Source organism: Sebastes fasciatus, chromosome 4, assembly GCF_043250625.1.
Source record: "Sebastes fasciatus isolate fSebFas1 chromosome 4, fSebFas1.pri, whole genome shotgun sequence".
Taxonomy (NCBI): Eukaryota; Metazoa; Chordata; class Actinopteri; order Perciformes; family Sebastidae; genus Sebastes; species Sebastes fasciatus.
In genome coordinates this window covers 28068800-28088828 of record NC_133798.1, presented here as the reverse complement: position 1 = coordinate 28088828, position 20029 = coordinate 28068800, and the positions used below count along the sequence as shown (strand labels likewise).

The window sequence follows — 20029 nt, the reverse complement described above, 5'->3', positions numbered from 1 at the left end:
CTTTTAGTGCTGATGTTTTAACTACATGAAGGTGATAATACTTCTGTACTTTTACTGTGCACTCGGAGTACTTTTACTACTGATACTTTAACTGCATGAAGCTAATAATACTTGTATACTTTTACTGCTGATAATTTAACTACACAAAGCTGAAAATACTTCTGTACTTTTACTTGTGATACTTAAACTACATGAAGCTTATAATACTTCTGTACTTTAAATGCAGACCGAGTACTTTTACTACTGATACTTTAACTACATGAAGCTCATGATACTTCTCTACTTTTACTACTCATACTTTTACTTCATGAATCTGATAATACTTGTGTACTTTTCCTACTGATACTTTAACTCCACAAAGCTGGTAATACTTCTGTACTTTTACTGCTGATTTTTTAACTACATAAAGGTGATAACACTTCTATACTTTTACTGTGCACTCTGAGTACTTTTACTACTGATACTTTAACTGCATGAAGCTGATAATACTTCTGTGATTTTACTGCTAAGACTTTAACTACATGAAGCTGATAATACTTCTGTACTTTTACTGCAGACCTAGTACTTTTATTACTGATACTTTAACTACATGACGCTGATGATACTTCTGTACTTTTCCTACTGATACTTTAACTGCACGAAGCTGACAAAACTGATAATACTTGTGTACTTTTACTGCTGATACTTTAACTACACAAAGTTTATAATACTTTACTTTTACTTCAGACAGAGTACTTTTAATACTGATACTTTAACTACATGAAGCTGATAATATGTGTACTTTTAGTGCTGATGTTTTAACTACATGAAGCTGATAATACTTCTGTACTTTTCCTGCTGATACTTTAACTACACAAAGCTGATAATATGTGTACTTTTAGTGCTGATGTTTTAACTACATGAAGCTGATAATACTTCTGTACTTTTACTACTGATACTTTAACTGCATGAAGTTAATAATACTTATATACTTTTACTGCTGATATTTAAACTACACAAAGTTGAAAATACTTCTGTACTTTTGCTACTGATACTTTAACTACATGAAGCTGATGATACTTCTCTACTTTTACTTCTCATACTTTTACTACATGAATTTGATAATACTTGTGTACTTTTCCTACTGATACTTTAACTACATGAAGCTGACAAAGCTGATGATACTTATGTACTTTTACTACTGAAACTTTAACTACACAAAGCTGGTAATACTTCTGTATTTTAACTTCTGATGTTTTAACTACATGAAGGTGATAATACTTCTATACTTTTACTGTGCACTCTGAGTACTTTTACTACTGATATTTTAACTGCATGAGGCTGATAATACTTGTGTACTTTTACTGCTAAGACTTTAACTACATGAAGCTGATAATACTTCTGTACTTTTACTGCAGACCTAGTACTTTTATTACTGATACTTGAACTACATGACGCTGATGATACTTCTGTTCTTTTACTACACAAAGCTGATGATACTTGTGGACTTTTACTGCAGACCGAGTACTTTTACTGCTGATATTTTAACTACAGAAAGCTGATAATATTGTGTACTTTTCCTACTGATACACTATACTTACAACATGAAGCTGACAAAGCTGATAATATTTGTGTACTTTTACTGTGCACTCTGGGTACTTTTAGTACTGATACTTTAACTGCATGAAGCTGATAATACTTCTGTAATTTTACTACTGATACTTTAACTACACAAAGCTGGTCATATTGTGTACTTTTACTGCTGATACTTTAACTACATGAAGCTGATAATACTTCTGTACTTTCACTGCTGATACTTACAAATACACAAAGCTGATAATACTTTTGTATTGTTACTACTGATACTTTAACTACATGAAGCTGTGAATACGTCTGTACTTTTACTGCAGACCTATTACTTTTACTCCTGATACTTTAACTACATGACGCTGATTATACTTGTGTACTTTTACCACGAATACTTTAACTACACAAAACTGATAATACTTGTGTACATTAACTGCTGATAGTTTTGTATCAAAAGAGTAAAAGTACTCATAATGATTAATTACTTTGGTAATTAGTAGGAGTCTGAGTACTTCATGTACTGTTTGGTAGTTTTAACTTTGTTAAGGGATGAGGTTTTATCAGCTCATTATACTTTGAAATAAGCAGTAGTAATATTTCCAGTACTAATATTTAGAGTAAAAAGTGCAGCGTTTATATTAAAGTGAAGTGGAGAATTAAAGTTTCCTTATGTTGAAACATGAGTAAGGTGCAGTACTTGAGTAAATGTACTTAGTTACTTTCCACCTCTAGATCCACAGTAAAGACAGTGGTGGGCAAACAGCGGCTTGTGGAGCTACTGCGGCCCTCCAACAAAGATATTCGGCCCCCTGATGAAAGCTTCACTCTCAGAGTTTACATCAAAATAATAAAAGTACTTGATTTTTCCTGACAGGCCAAAATACAACATGGCTGCAAACTGCAAACTGCAAAGATAGTTTATGAGGTAAAAGAAGCATCACTCTGTAACATCACTGAGTGTTTTTGTAGTCCCAACAGTGCAGCCGTTGTCTACTTTCTACTTAAATGTTCATTCTTATCAGATCAATAATGTAAGATGATCAACTTCGTAGTTCGTGATCAGGATCAAGTAGCTCGTCAGGTATATATTTAATCAACATTTAGGTAAATCTAGAAGTATCAGATTCTGAAATGGCAGAAAATCAATATTAAAAGACTCGGATCGGGGCCAAAAAACTTAATCTGGACATCCCTTCAGATGTAAATAAAAGGCTTGTTTAAATCCCAATCAATATGATCATATAACTTAATATAGTAATAATCAATACCTCCACATGAAGGGAGGCAGGTTATCTGAACACAGCATGGTGCTGAAATTCAGTCTAATAAAAGTACAAGATAAATAATATAATTAGACCGTAACAGTGTTGTGGCATTTAGAAACATACACATGGAGCAGGACACCGTTTATTGATTATTGATAACCGATCAGCTGCTGTATCTAATGGGATCAATAATAGGGCTGGGACGATTCGCCTATCTCCTGATTCGATACTATCACTATACGTGGGTGCTGATTCGATATGTATTGTGATTTTTAAGTATAGCAATTCAATATTATGATTAATTGTGATTAACTTTTTGAACACTAGACCATGGGGAAAAAGTTGAATCATACACTTCTAGGGACTTTTAATTTGTAAAATATCTAAATTAATCCAGTAAAAATGTTTGATTTTCAGCCTGTATGTAGTCAGAGATGTCCTGAAGTCAAATATATCGGTCAGTGTCAGGAATTATTTATTAAATTTTTTTCCAGCAACCCAAAAATCAAGGAATAAAGACATTTCCTTCACAAATTAGTGGTATTTTCTTTTTAATTTATAAGGGACATGTAATGTTTTACACTTCTGGTATACTTCTTATTTCCATATATGCATTCTGTATATACAGTTCCCTTTGTTAACACCTTATTTTGAAAACCAGATGTAGTCACACGTGTATACTTACTCTAACTTCTCCAAGGTGGTCTCTAACTCTCCCGTCAGCTCCGTTCTCTTTATACATCCATGGTCAGCTCCATCGGGGCCGTTTGAATGCATTTAACATAAAATCGTGATACGTAGGTGAATCGTTTTTTTCCCGCCCCTAATCAATAACCTCTGAATTCAGATACACTCCTGACAGCCGTGTTACTTGTTTCTGTGGAGTCTACTGGATTCTATTTTAAAGAAGAGTTGTAAATGTAGTTGATGGATGGATGTGTGACGTTCGGACGCAGAAGTACTTTTGACATTCAGGTTATTAGTAAATGTGATGTGATTTGAATAGTCTGAATACTGAGGTTGAGAAAATGGATATTTAACCTTTTTAGTGTGTATTTGCTAAAGATGATTTATATTTGATACATTTGATTTAGGGCTGTTAAAGTGACAGTAGGCAGTATATTTTTGGCATCATTGGGCAAAAATTCCACAATAACCTTTCAGCATATTGTAATTCAAGTGTTCTTAGAGAGACTTCTGCACCTCATCATGGCTCTGTTTTCAGGCTTTAGAAAATTTGTTTGCCATGTTATGATTTTAACATATTTTTTATGCTAAATGCAGTACCTGTGAGGGTTTCTGGACAATATTTGTCATTGTTTCATGTTGTTAATTGAGTTACAATAATAAATATATACATACATTTGCATAAAGCAGCTAGTTGTCCACTCCCATGTTGATAAGAGTATTAAATACTTGACAAATATCCCTTTTAAGGTACATTTTGAACAGATAAAAAAATTGCGATTAATTTGCGATTAACTACGGACAGTCATGCGATCGCAATTACATATTTTAATTAATTGACATCCCTATTTGATAGTAATTTTAAAATCAACAAAGAGTAATTACATTTTGTAAATAGTGTTTTTGAAGAAGAAAATTATTGTAATGGTTTGTATAGAGGGGATGGATTTTCTGAAATGGATTAAAAGAAACAAACAAACTTCTTCTTCTTTATCTTCTTCTTCTTCTTGTGCATCCTCTTAATGATTGAGACTGAAGCTCCTCGTCAGGTGACTTTTAGTGACGTGATCGTCATCCTGAGTTGAGGAGTCATCCCTGAGTCATATTGTCCTTGGCTGAGTTGATTCTAGGGCAGAATTAGACCAACTTTATTGATCCCACGCAGGGGAATTCAAGTGTCAATAAAAAAGCTGGTAATAAAAGTGTGAGAGTAATAATACAGCAGACGTCATAGAAAATATTTTATTTAAACAGAAAGTATCGATGTAGAGTCAGTTTGGATGTTTTATTTGAAAAGTAACACAATGACTTTATAGAGAGAAACTGGGAATTATGATATGAATATATAGAAAAGACAGTGGAGTAGAAATGTGTATAAATAAGAGGTGCAGCTAGTGATTATTTTCATTATTGATTAAACTGATGATTATTTTCTCTAAAATGAAGAAATGCTTGTCAAGGTGACGTATTCCGATTGTTTTATTTGACCAAAGATATTCAGTTTTTCTGTCTAATAAGACCAAAGAAATCAAATCTTCACATTTGTTTTTGCTGGAAAAATAGTTGCTGATTAATTTTCTGTCGATCAATTAATCAATTAATTGACTAATCGTTGCAGGTCTTATATAAGTTAGGGCTTCCAATCGATTGAAATATTTAATCGTGATTAATCGCAAATTTATTGCACAATTTTTTTATCTGTTCAAAATGTACCTTAAAGGGAGATTTTTCAAGTATTTAATACTCTTATCAACACGGGAGTGGACAAATATGCTGCTTTATTCAAATGTATGTATATATTTATTATTGTTAATCAATTAACAACACAAAACAATGACAGATATTGTCCAGAAACCCTCACAGGTATGTGAGAGGTATGCTGGGGCATGGGTTAGATATGTTGTTACTAAAGTCATTTTTTAGTTTAACAATGCCATCATACCAGGAAGAAAGAGATGCCTTCAAGGGTCAATTTATTGATCTATTTAAAAACCTGGAAATCACAGTGCTCACATCCTAATCAACCAACGCCGAGTACACAAACATAGGAAATTAATAGCTATAAAATAAAATAACACATAAAATACAACATAAATGGAAAACATATGATTGAGTTGATAGTTTACATAGAAACATACTTTATAGAAGAAAGTGTACTATTTTAGTTTATGGGTAAAACTTGTGATATGTTGTTTATGTTTGGTGTCGAAACAGAAAATAACGTGTTATTAATGTTTGGTAGAGAGAAGCTGAATATTGACAGTTATTTATTTGTTGTTGTGTGTTTGTTGTGTTTGACAGGGCAGCACAGAGGGGTGGAGTCCAGTCCCACAGCCAGGTGGTGAGTCACCGCATTTATTAAGATATAACAACAAAGTGAATTTATAATAACATCAGTGAATTAATACTGCATGGTACTTCAATCATAACAACCATTTAATGGTAATAATATTTAATACAAACTACTTTAGTGGCATAATATAGCACAGTTACATGTAACCTGTTTAGTTTTAGATAATAATTATAATAAAGTGATAATAAACCTTCTCTGAATAAAAGATAATGATGACACACGTCATTTAGTTTTAATTTAATGATAAAGTTATATTTTAAGAGAAAAGTTACAGTCAAACATCCTCAGTTCAAGGTTACAGTACCTTTTTAGGAAAAAATATAATATAATGATGTAAATAATCATGATAACTACGTACATTTACTCAAGGACTGCACATCTCAGAGGTAAATATTGTACTTTTTACTCCACTATATTTATTTGATACTTGTAGTTACTTTTTACATTAAAAAAATATCTGATCTGATGCAGTACTGTACTAGTAATCTACCCAGTAGTACACAAAGTATCTACAATCAGCTCCACATTGATAAACTACAACATTAAAATGCTTTTATATGAATTATTGATAAAAACAAAATAATATATATATGTGTGTATATATATTTAAGTACATTTTGCTTATGACTTTTACTTGCAATTAAATATTTTTACATCAATGTATTAGTACTTTTACTTAAGTACTTAACTAAGTATCACTGATGATAAGTTAAATGTACTTCTTCCTGTTCCAGTTGATATATAAACATATTAACCTCTTAGTAACGACACAAATACCATGTTTCAGGTGGTAATACAAGTCACATATACTGTGTTTAAAATTAAGCAAAGATGTCAGTGATAACGAAATAATTAAGCAATAATGTTAGTAATAAAACAATGTAAAGTAACTTAACTTGTTAGTAAAGACGTAACTTGTTTCAGTTACTACTAAAAGTTTTTTATTTATTAAAATGAAGTAAAGCTAAACTGTGTGTGTCAGGAATAAAATATTCAATAATAAAGTAAAACTCCATCTTATTACTTTTATTATAATTATTGTGAAATAAAGAAACATTTTGTTTTAGCTACAAGTAGTTTTGAATAATTTCAACTATTTTTGTTTTCCAACATTCAGAAATATAAACTTTATTCAGACGCAGTCCGCTGCCATTCAAAGATGATGATGTGACTATCACACTTAGTTATAGCTTTATTATAGTAATGATGTTTTGTGTTCAGTCACTGATTCAGTTCGTAACATATAAATGATTTAGTAATAATAATAAAGTTTCAGCGTAACTGAAGAAGAATTGAAGTTAAATGTTGTTTTGTTTTGTCTTCAGCGGCACTTTAATGCTTCAGTTGGATGGTTTTCCTACTGGAGACGGTGTTCAGGTAACAGGCCACTTATTAAATATTCATCAATGATAATTAATCTCTTGTAATAATATTCATATAAAAGGTTTATAATATGTAAAAGTTTTTAGTTTGGTCCACTCCAGACTCACTCTGTGACCTTGTTTGACCTTGACGGAAAAATATTATTGTCAGCATCAAATAGGAAGTCCTTATGTGGCAGTATCTCACGTTGCTATGACAACAGCCCAGATGCAGCTGATTTCTGTTGAACCGTGTGTGTGTGTGTGTGTGTGTGTGTGTGTGTGTGTGTGTGTGTGTGTGTGTGTGTGTGTGTGTGTGTGTGTGTGTGTGTGTGTGTGTGTGTGTGTGTGTGTGTGTGTGTGTGTGTGTGTGTGTGTGTGTGTGTGTGTGTGTGTGTGTGTGTGTACAGGCTGATCGATCGGCTGGTAGACTGACTGGATCCATGATGGAATTACAGACGTTACAGGAGGCCCTGAAGGTGGAGATCCAGATCCATCAGGTACGATGTGTCTCCACTAGTGGTCATTTATTCTGATGTGTTTTTCTTTAGTCTGAGTCCCGGGTCAAATGTCCTGGTTAGTTTTTTTTATCATATTTAGTCACCTCATCATTTTTTTTTAGTTGACTAAAAGTCTGGTTATTTCATGCCGACCTCACACCAAATGACTTTTCAAGTGATTTCACTGTCGCAGACCAGTACTCATAGTGGGCTTCATTTTACTCCGTGGCGTACCGTGACTTTTTCTTGCGTACCGGCACTTCTCACAAGCTGAGGGAAATGTCTTTATTCTTTGATTTTTGGGTTGCTGGATAAAATGTAATAAATAATTCCTGACAATGACTGATATATTTGACTTCAGGACATCTCTGACTACATACATGCTGAATATCGTATTGTTATCGTATCGCGGTAACGTACGGTAAAGCGGGCCGTCACTCTCATCTCCGTGGTCAAATGGGCCGACGCTACAACTGTAGAGCACCCATATACTGACATTTATGTTAAATACATTCAAACGGCCCCGATGGAGCTGACCATGGATGTATAAAGAGAACGGAGCTGACGGGAGAGCTAGAGACCACCTTGGAGAAGTTAGAGGAAGTATACACGTGGGACTATATCCAGTTTTCAAAATAAGGTATTAACAAAGGGAACTGCATAAACAAAATACATATATGGAAATAAGATTGATTGGATTGTATTCACCAGAAGTATAAAACATTACATGTCCCTTATAAATTAAAAAGAAAATACCACTAATTTGTGAGGGAAATGTCTTTATTCTTTGATTTTTGGGTTGCTGGAAAAAAATGTAATAAATAATTCCTGACAGTGACTGATATATTTGACTTCAGGACATCTCTGACTACATACATGCTGAAAATCAAACATTTTTACTGGATTAATTTAGAGATTTTCCAAAGTAAAAGTCCCTAGAAGTGTATGATTCAACTTTTCCCCATGGTCTAGTGTTAAAAAAGTTAACATAAATCACAATATCGAATCGCAATACTTAAAAATCACAATACATATCGTATCGGCACCCAAGTATCGTGATAATATCGAATCAGGAGATAGGTGAATCATCCCAGCTTTATTGAGTCCTGATACAGATAAAAAAACAGTCTATAATATTTTGTCTCCCTTTTCTCTGTCAGCGATAGTAAAGAGAGATTTTCGTAAAGTTTTTTTTTTTTTTTTTAGACTGCATTTCGGTATTGTCTTTTTTCCGTCAACAATATAGCATAGTAAGGCTGCTCGATTATTATTTTGGTCAACACTGAGATCACGATTATTTAATACACGTACCGTTACACCCCTCTAGGGGACGTAACACCAGTATATGAGAAAATACTTCAAACCACTGAGAAGCACAGACTGAATTCTCTCAAAATAAATCTGTAGGATCCCGTCGATCATGATGAGAAGCAGATAGAGAATATGATATTAATAATATTTCAGGGCCTTTAATACGGGAGATCCTGCTCTGATATAACACCCACATTCATTCGCTCATTAACTTCTCCTGCAACTCATTTCCTCTTGTGTTATTTCTAACTTTAAACACATTATTTTAACCTTATATACACTGGTTGATGTCCATCAGAGGAGTGTTGTTATTAGTGCAGCCCTCTAGTTGTAGTTCCAAACTGTGACCATCGGGTGTCACTGTGTTTTCTATGTTTTTTTTCTGACTGTCTCTTGTCTTCTTCTGCAGAAACTGGTTGCCCAGATGAAGCAGGACCCTCAGGTAAACCCAGCACTTCAATCACAGATGTATTGATGACTGCAGCTGCTCATGAACACACCACAGTGAGAGTTTACATCAGAGGCTCGTGTTCGTTATCTACCGACTGTTTGATACATGAAGGAGAATCAGCTTTCAAAGTTTTACACCAGTTTTGATCGGCAGCGACTAACTTGCTCCTGTTTTCAGAACGCAGATCTGAAGAAGCAGCTCCACGAACTTCAAGCAAAGATCACAGCGCTCAGTGAGAAGCAGGTATGTTTTATACATTTTTTTTATATATATATATATACTGTATATATATTTACACACGCATTTCTGTTAATGAGGTTTTACAGCAGATTTCTGTATGTGAGAGGTAAGATGAGGAAATGGTTTAAAGGACACGTTCACATTTTTTTTATTTTAGAACTCACTTGCCCGTTAGCACTTTGTGGTCATTTTGCGTCTCTTTTGCATCTATGTGGTCGCGTTGCGTCTCTCTGTGGTCTGGTAGAATCAGATCGGTCAGATTCCAGGAGGGAACTAATAATGCTTTATATGGGCAGCATGCTGGTATTGTTTTAAAACAAGACTAGGAACCTGTCCTTTAAGAAGCACTGAGCTGACCAGTTAGACCAATTAACCAGTTAGTTAGGGTTGAGACGCCCAGTCAGTCAGTCAGACAGACTTAAACTACCATCTTTCTTTTACCGCTCGTCTAAAACCTCTTCTGATTGTTCACTCTTTGTAAATGTTGTTTTGTCTTTATTTTTAACCACCTATTTTTATCTCCTCCCTCCATATTTGACTGTTTTCATGTAAAACACTTTGTAGGTGCTGCGTCCAGAAAAACGTAGAATTAGAACAACTAGAATAAGAAGTAGTGTCTTTTTAAAGATGCGAGCGGATGAATGTTGTTTTTAAATTAGTAATGGAGAATACATGATAAAGCTTGGTTTGTTTTGTGCTCACAGACTTACATAACAATTTAGGTGTTTTCAGACGATCACTGTCTCAACTCACACAGAGCTCCGACTGTCTGAGGATGTAATAATGTCAATGGATGAATGCTTTTATTATTACTGTGAGGTACTGAAGACAAACTTCTCCTCACTGTCTGCAGCTCTAATGTTTATTCACTTACATATATAGAATTATATGAATATAAACCAGAATTATGGAGGTTTGCATCAGATTCAGGACTAAAAACTTAAAGGAATAGTTCAACATTTTGGGAAATCTCTTAATTTCAGAGAGTGAGATGTTCAGATTGATGTTAGGGATATGACGGTAAGGAAATAAACTCGTGACAACACCAGTGTTACCGATTACACCAGACATTTTACAAGAAAAGATGACGGTCAATATACTGTATGTAGCGCGCTGACTCTGATCTTTCACGTCGGGTGGCGGTATGTCTGGCCTCTCCGGTCCAGCTTTCACTGCGGAGCAGCGCAGGTTTCCATCCTGCAGGCTGTGACCGCTCTGTCCTCTGCACGGTGATGGCCTGATTAACGTTATGGTTCCCTTATAGCATTGGGTTTAAATCTGAAATATTGCCAAATAGGCGTTTTTGCTTTTCGCTTTGCCATCGTCTTGTCTGTCAACTCTCTCTCTCGTCCTGTGTGTGAAATCTGACTCCTGCTACTCTGAGCTGCGACTCCGTATGGAGCAGAAGCATTCACGGCCGTCGTCCAACTATCTATTGATAACATGCCGCTGATACGCGGAAATTAACTAAATGGGTTTTATTTCTGTAAAAAGGGCAAAACGACGGTTGCGCCGGTGGGTACGTAAGGTAATCGGTGTGTGCTCGACCACCGTGTAACACCGACTACCGCGACAAGCCTAATTGATATCAGTCTCATGTCTGTGTGTTCAGGAAGTGGTTAGCTTAGCTTAGCTTAGCATAAAGACTGGAAACAGGGTGAAACAGCTGGCCTGGCTTTGTGTAAAGTAAAGATCATAACTGTTTCTAATATAACCTCTTAACTAACCGGAAGTGAATGCCTCCACACAACAGCTGTGATATAAACACAGAATCGTTTGTGCCGTAATATCAGGTGACATCCGACCACGAGTCCCAAGAGACTCGACCCATGGTAACCTCAAACCTCCCAGTTTAACTAGCAGGCTGCTGATTGCATTAACTGAAATAAAACCAGTCTGATGTCCTGCTCCTCGTCTAGTGGACGGATCGTTGGCTTTACTGAAACGTCCTCATCCACTTAGTTCACTGTTTACAGTGAGGCTGCAGCCGGCTGCCGGTGAAGCAGGTGAAATTCTTTGTGTTTGTGGATGTAAATGAGACCATGGAGGTGCTTCTCTTTGGACAAGTTTCAACTAGACAAATACCTACAGACTGTTTAACTGCAACACTTCCTGCTGAGGAATTTTTCTTCTTGTAAAAACCTGTTTTCTCTCTCCGTGTGTTAACCCCACAGCCTCCGAACACCGGCTGCTATTAATCTGCTGCTGTAATTTAGATTTAAATGCATACTGATGCAGCGACAGTGACACAGAGAACCCAGATCAGAGGTTCTCAAACTGTAAGCTGGGTGGTGAGAGGGACAACAGGAAGTTAGTTGTTGTAGTTTGGCTGCAGGTGGAGCTGATTAAGATACTTTAAAACTGTATTCTAAACCTCATACTATACTAGTAGTACAACCCCATACTATACTAGTAGTATGTACGGATTTGGCAAAAATGTAGTATGTAGTATTCAGTATGCGAACAAAAGCAAAAAACAACATATTTTTAGCTATTTCATCACTAAATTAACTTCTGAACATTTTTGAGTTGAGAAATCAACTGTGTAGATTTTGAATATTGACAGTTTTACCATATTAGATGGTGAATCGAACATTTGCTCAGACGTTTTCAGAGTTTAGAAGCTCCACAAACTGCCGATACAGCCAGCTAGCACCTGCCGGGGTCGCTACCTCGCCAGCCGGGCGATCACGCTCACAGACCGCTATGAGCAGGCTGGAGTTCTCTAGAGACTGGTCTATAGACGAGGGGCTTTTATTTCACTGTTTAAATATCACAACACAAATGTCCAATATTAAATTAACAGGAACCTTTGTTTATCTGCCTTTTTGGAGAGCTCCACAATCGCCCGCCGGCGTAGCTCGCTGGAGAGCCGCCCAGTGACGTTCACAGACCGGCTACAAAGCAGCATATTATTGGTACTCTAATTTCCACGTCATACTAGCTTGTAATGAAGGAGGTTAAATAACGTGCCAAACTTGCGCTAAATTTTGTCGAGGAAAACCTGCCATGGCCATTTTCAAAGGGGTCCCTGGACCTCTGACCTCCAGATATGTGAATGAAAATGGGTTCTATGGGTACCCACGAGTCTCCCCTTTACAGACATACCCATTATATGATAATCACATGCAGTTTGGGGCAAGTCATAGTCAAGTCAGCACACTGACACACTGACAGCTGTTGTTGTCTGTTGGGCTGCAGTTTGCCATGTTATGTTTTGAGCATATTTTTTATGCTAAATGCAGTACCTGTGAGGGTTTCTGGACAACATTTGTTATTGTTTTGTGTTAATTGATTTCCAATAATAAATATATACATACATTTGCATAAAGCAGCATATTAGTCCACTCTCATGTTGATAAGAGTATTAAATACTTGACAAATCTCCCTTTTAAGGTACATTTTGAACTGATAAAATATGTGCGATTAATTTGAGCTATTAAATATTTTAATTGATTGACAGACCTCGTTTTTATCGAACGAAATATTCTGCTTCAGGCAATATTTTTAATTCAAAAACAACAGTTTGACTGCGGTTGAGACCTGTTTTCTCTCCCACATGCACCTGTAACGGGGCGGTCTAGCAGCAACCCAACAGCACCATAACTTACATTTATATAAATATAAATAATAATGAAGGCGGTGGGAGACGAGGAGAGACCAGTTTGTATTTTATGTCTGAAAACAGCTGACAGTATGAGACATAACATATTATTACATATTATATAATGAATGAAGAAAAACAAGAGATTATTGTTATTTTAAGAAAGTTACAGTTAATATGCATGTAAAATGAAAATAAACAGATTGAGAAAATATTTCTTCCTCTAAAGGGGGAATGAAAGAATTACTGATGTAAACGTAGTCATTGTCCTGCTTATTGTCTCAGAGGTGACTCTGTGAGTTATAAACTTTAAAAGCTATGTGCATGGCTTGGATACCAGCCGAGGTTAAATGGAAACTGTGTGTGAACTGCTCCTTTAAGCAGCGGTTGATAAGAGCAGCAAGGCAGTCGGCAGTCTAATCCAGTGTGATGAAACGTCCCCCAGCAGCAGATAAAGTCCTGCACATTATTAACTGCAGGTCAAACTGCTGTGTGAACGCGACCCGCGGCTCTTCTCAGTCTGGAGTCTCCTCTTTATAATCGTGTGTCGCAGCATTAAGTTGCTGAGTCGAGTGTTGCTAAGCAACAGATGGGCTTTATCTTTTGATTCAGCTGTGTGTGTGTGTGTGTGTGTGTGTGTGTGTGTGTGTGTGTGTGTGTGTCCTGTGCTCCGTTTCTTCTTCTATTATGCTGCATTCAGGTGCTCCTCGGACGGTCCCATTCCCAGAGTTCGGAAGTCGTCTTCCGACTTCTGTGTGTTTAAGAGCTTTAAGTCATAATGTGGAAATAACATGGACGCTACAAAGTGTGGGGGGGGGGGGGAAATGGCCTATGTATTGCGTTTTGTTATCTTACGTTGTTGAAATGGATTTTTTAATTCCAGAATCGATATATTTACTTAATTTGAGTCTATGTGGAGGTAGAAGGAAGTTACCGCTTTTATTGTTGTAGTCTGAGTAACGTGACGTCATATCCGTTCCGTATCCGTCAACCAAAACAAACCACAGCGAGCCGAAACGAGAAAGTAGAAAACAACGGAGGGTCAGCGTGGATACGACCTGCACCCTCCCATTTTAAATCCAAAGTGGTAAACACTACACATCCAGTAAAGTATGGAAACACTTTGGGTTTCACACATTGCAGGAAAAGCAGAGCAGAGCTGCATGCTAACTCTGTCATGGACAGGAAACGTTATCGTATCGCAGTAACGTGCGGTCAAGCCGGCCGTCACTCTCATCTCTGTGGTCAAATGGGCCGACGCTACAACTATAGAGCACCCATATACTGACATTTATGTTAAATACATTCAAACGGCCCCGATGGAGCTGACCTTGGATGTATAAAGAGGATGGAGCTGACGGGAGAGCTAGAGACCACCTTGGAGAAGGTAGAGGAAATAACACGCCTGACTACGTCCGGTTTTCAAAATAAGGTGTTGACAAAGGGAACTGTATATACAAAATACATATATGGAAATAAGATTGATTGGATTATATTCACCAGAAGTATAAAACATTACATGTCCCTTATAAATTAAAAAGAAAATACCACTTATTTGTGAGGGAAATGTCTTTATTCTTTGATTTTTGGGTTGCTGGAAAAAAATTAATAAATAGTTCCTGACAATGACTGATATATTTGACATCAGGACATCTCTGACTACATACATGCTGAAAATCAAACATCTTTACTGGATTCATCTAGATATTTTCCACAGTGAAAGTCCCTAGAAGTGTATGATTCAACTTTTTCCCATGGTCTAATGTTAAAAAAAGTTAACAAAAATCACAATAAATCACAATATCAAATTGCAACACTTAAAATTACATATTGAATCAGCACCAAAGTATCGTGATAGTATTGAATCGGGATAGATGTATCGTCCCAGCCCTAGTTTAATGTGTTGTATTTTATTGCTCAGAGCTGTTTCTAGACAATGGATCAATAAAGCAATAATAAATAAGCTTTTCTAACTAATCTAGGTCCCGTGGACAGTAACGTTACAACCTAGATTACAAATAACGTGAACAAAAAAGTTGATAAAACGTGAATTAATAAAAAGTTTCTTACCATCAACCCAACATTTACTCTCCATGTTTCTGTGTAATATGACGGCAGCTCGTGTACCAAAAATGTCGCTGACTTTCCGAGTTGTTGTTCCGACTTGTGTTGGTATTCTCCTCACATACATTTTTCCCAGTCGGCAAACTAATTTTTCCGATTAGCCCGACACCACATGAATGCAGCTGTAGTCTCTCCAGCCAATCAGATCAGAGCGGTGATTGTAGGAGGGCTGAGTGTTACAGCTGCAACAGTTATTGATTATATATTGACTTTTTCAAAGGGATCCCTGCTTTGGGTTTGTCCTGCTTCCTCCTTATCTTTATGTTTGTCTTGTAGAAATGGCTGAGGCAGCATGCAGGCCTCTGATATCTGTATCTGTCAGTGTTGTGATGCATTCATGTAGTACAATCACAGACTGGACTGTCTCAGCAGTAGGAAGTACGGAGCTTCCTCTAATCTGACCTGCCAGGATCAATGAAAAAGCAATTATTAGACTCAGTCTAAGAGGACAGGCAGAGCAGCTTAGTGAAGTAAATCGTAACCTATCAGATAATCTATATGTGTTTTCATGTTCAGACTCAAACCAGCAGTGAATGAATCTACTAACTATTATCCTGATATCTCTTCTTCCATTAAAACTAGGACTGTCAAAGTTAACGCAATAATAACGCGTTGACGCAGATTAATTTTAACGGCACTAATTTCTTTAATGCAACCTGTAATTTTTAGGTTGTAGCGGCTCAGTTTTATAGCTAGAGTGAAGATACTGGCATCATATGAAACTAGAAAACCTAAAGAATCCTAATAAATCTTGATGAAGAAAAACTGTCATGGCCATTTTCAAAGGGATCCCTTGACCTCTGACCTCCAGATATGTGAATAAAAATGGGTTCTATGGGTACCCACGAGTCTCCCCTTTACAGACATGCCCACTTCATGATAATCACATGCAGTTTGGGGCAAGTCATAGTCAAGTCAGCACACTGACACACTGTTGTTTGCCATGTTATGATTGCTAAATGCAATACCGATTAATCGTGATTAACTATTTTAATCGTTTGACAGACCTAGTCATAATGTGATTGTCATTTGATTTTTTTGTGTAATGCTGGTAAGGCTGGTAACCTGTTCAGGGTGTACGCTGCCTCTCGTCCAGTGCATGCTGGGATAGGGTTTAGTTCACCATGGATAGTGATTTGTATCGTTGTAAAAAATCGTTACACTCCTACTACAAAGTGATCCAATGCAGCTTCTTCTGCACAAATACTGCTGCTGCTGTTGTAAACAAGATTTAGTCTTTGTTTGACCTCCTCTCTCTCCCTCTCCTCTCCTCCTGCAGAAAAAGGTGGTGGAGCAGCTGAGGAAGGAGCTGATGGTGAAGCAGGAGCCAGAGGCCAAGCTGCAGCTGCACATCCAGACTCCTCCAGTAGGCAGTGACATCAAGCCGGCCAGCCTGCTGCAGAGCCAGCAGATACCTGGAGGCCTGCAGCAGGTAGCAAACACACACACACACACATTTATATAAGAGACAGCTTCATAAACCACAGCATAGGGTTGAATTTCTCTCTTTGAATGTGATTAAGACAGTAGATTTAATATCCCACTGCAGTGAACTTCATTAAATACTTTATAGCTGATGATTACATTCAAAGAAAATACTTTGGTCCATTTTCAGCAGTTAATAGTTTATGAGAAAACAATGTATTTTTAAATATGAAAAGACTTAAAGAACCAGCAGACCATAGAGGAAAATCCTGCATCAGCTGTTCATAAATTCAGTCTAGTTCTAACATACTGTAATTGTTCACTAATTGGAGAGTTATGCATTTTATTTATCCGTTAACCGTTGTATGTCGTACAGCAGAGATAATGTTCCTACACAAGCGGCTACAAACGAAACGTTGTGTTAACACATTTCTGTGTACCGCAGACGACGACTTCGAACAGTTGATCATAAACTCACTCTCTGAATGTTAAAAAAACACAGACAAAGAACAGAACAACAGTCTCATGGGTTAAATTGTCCCTCAACAGACTCTGACAGTCACGCCGGTCCTCACCGCGAAGACTCTACCTCTGGTGCTGAAAGCTGCCGCCACGCCCGCCCTGCCCGGCTCTATCCTGCCACAACGCCCGCCCACTGTTGCTATGGTAACCACAGCTATCACCAAACCCGACTTGCAGAACGCCCCCATCAACCTGCAGGTGGCCAGCAAGCTGACCAATCAGAGCTCGGAGCCCGTGCGACTGGTATCCAAGAACGCCATGGTGGTAAGACCCTCCGGTCGACGCTGCTGTCCAGTCACGTGTCACCGCCCTCCTCTAATCTGACTTATTGTACTGTATGTTGTCAGCTGTAGAGCTGAGGAGAGCTACTGAATGTAGACAGCTGTCTGTTAAACTGCCTTCAGGGGGTTTTAGGGAGTTTAAAAGTGTCCCAACTCTGAGTGAAGGATGTTTTTATAATCACATGGCTAATGCTCGAGTAGGCTGTGGTGTGAGTGGTGGCCTTTAAGCAGTCCTCTAACCAGTCAAACAGTCATGTGGTTCCAGTTTATCTCACGTAGCCACATGTTCACATAAAAAACAGAAGGGCTAGTAGAGTCAAACACGGATGTCATGTAAACACAACGTGCTGAGTATGAAAGTGTCCTGTCACACCAGAAAGTGGCACTCAAAATTCATGTCCTTGCAAAAGAGTGACGTAGTGACTACTTTTGGGTTGTGTAACAATAGTGTAACAGCATTGGACACGTCGGTGTAACAGCATCGGACTCCACAGTGTAACAGCAGCAGACGTGTCAGTGTAACAGCAGTAGGCGTGTCAGTGTAACAGCAGCAGACGTGTCAGTGTAACAGCAGCAGATGTTTCAGTGTAACAGCAGCAGACATGTCGGTGTAACAGCAGCAAATGTTTCAGTGTAACAGCAGCAAATGTTTCAGTGTAACAGCAGCAGATGTTTCAGTGTAACAGCAGACCTGTCAGTTTAACAGCAGCAGACGTGTCAGTGTAACAGCAGCAGATGTTTCAGTGTAACAGCAGCAGACATGTCGGTGTAACAGCAGCAAATGTTTCAGTGTAACAGCAGCAGATGTTTCAGTGTAACAGCAGCAGACGTGTCGGTGTAACAGCAGACCTGTCAGTTTAACAGCAGCAGACGTTTCAGTGTAACAGCAGACGTGTCAGTGTAACAGCAGACGTGTCAGTGTAACAGCAGTAGACGTGTCGGTGTAACAGCAGACGTTTCAGTATAACAGCAGCAGATGTTTCAGTGTAACAGCAGACGTGTCGGTGTAACAGCAGACGTGTCAGTGTAACGGCAGCAGACGTTTCAGTGTAACGGGAGACGTGTCAGTGTAACAGCAGCAGACATGTCGGTGTAACAGCAGCAGATGTGTCGGTGTAACAGGAGACGTGTCAGTGTAACAGCAGCAGACGTGTCAGTGTAACAGCAGCAGACGTGTCAGTGTAACAGCAGCAGACGTTTCAGTGTAACAGCAGCAGACGTGTCGGTGTAACAGCAGCAGACATGTCGGTGTAACAGCAGCAAATGTTTCAGTGTAACAGCAGCAGATGTTTCGGTGTAACAGCAGCAAACGTGTCGGTGTAACAGCAGACCTGTCAGTGTAACAGCAGCAGACGTTTCAGTGTAACAGCAGACGTGTCAGTGTAACAGCAGACGTGTCAGTGTAACAGCAGACGTGTCAGTGTAACAGCAGACGTGTCAGTGTAACAGCAGTAGACGTGTCAGTGTAACAGCAGCAGACCGGTCAGTGTCAACAGCAGCAGACGTGTCAGTGTAACAGCAGCAGACCGGTCAGTGTCAACAGCAGCAGACGTGTCAGTGTCAACAGCAGCAGACGTGTCAGTGTCAACAGCAGCAGACGTGTCAGTGTAACAGCAGCAGACGTGTCAGTGTAACAGCAGCAGACGTGTCAGTGTAACAGCAGCAGACCGGTCAGTGTCAACAGCAGCAGACGTGTCAGTGTAACCGCAGACGTGTCAGTTTAACGGCAGCAGACGTTTCAGTATAACAGCAGACGTGTCAGTGTAACAGCAGCAGACACGTCAGTTTAACGGCAGCAGACGTTTCAGTGTAACAGCAGCAGACACGTCAGTTTAACGGCAGCAGACGTTTCAGTATAACAGCAGACGTGTCAGTGTAACCGCAGCAGACACGTCAGTTTAACGGCAGCAGACGTGTCAGTTTAACGGCAGCAGACGTTTCAGTGTAACAGGAGACGTGTCAGTGTAACAGCAGCAGACATGTCGGTGTAACAGCAGACGTGTCAGTGTAACAGCAGACGTGTCAGTGTAACAGTAGCAGACATGTCGGTGTAACAGCAGACGTTTCAGTGTAACAGCAGCAGATGTGTCAGTATAACAGCAGCAGACATGTCAGTGTAACAGCAGACGTGTCAGTGTAACAGCAAACGTGTGAGTGTAACAGCAGACGTGTCAGTGTAACGGCAGACGTGTCAGTGTAACGGCAGCAGACACGTCAGTTTAACGGCAGCAGACACGTCAGTTTAACGGCAGCAGACACGTCAGTTTAACGGCAGCAGACGTGTCAGTGTAACGGCAGCAGACGTGTCAGTGTAACAGCAGACGTGTCAGTGTAATAGC

At 38.4% G+C, this 20029-nt stretch overlaps 1 protein-coding gene across 8 annotated transcripts in view; it reads left to right on the top strand.

Moving 5' to 3' along the window:
• Window positions 1-20029, top strand: part of phf21ab (PHD finger protein 21Ab) — a 44331-nt gene that overhangs the window by 4273 nt on the left and 20029 nt on the right. For all 8 annotated transcript variants that reach the window (XR_012593643.1, XM_074633391.1, XM_074633390.1 and 5 more), the window contains exons 2-8: window positions 5820-5859; window positions 7197-7248; window positions 7643-7732; window positions 9453-9485; window positions 9672-9737; window positions 16742-16894; window positions 17437-17673. Coding sequence is in view for 7 of the 8 variants with exons in the window: in XM_074633391.1 (XP_074489492.1) it covers window positions 7207-7248; window positions 7643-7732; window positions 9453-9485; window positions 9672-9737; window positions 16742-16894; window positions 17437-17673 (621 nt within the window). In the remaining variant the exon portion in view is untranslated. The remainder of the gene's footprint in view (window positions 1-5819; window positions 5860-7196; window positions 7249-7642; window positions 7733-9452; window positions 9486-9671; window positions 9738-16741; window positions 16895-17436; window positions 17674-20029) is intronic.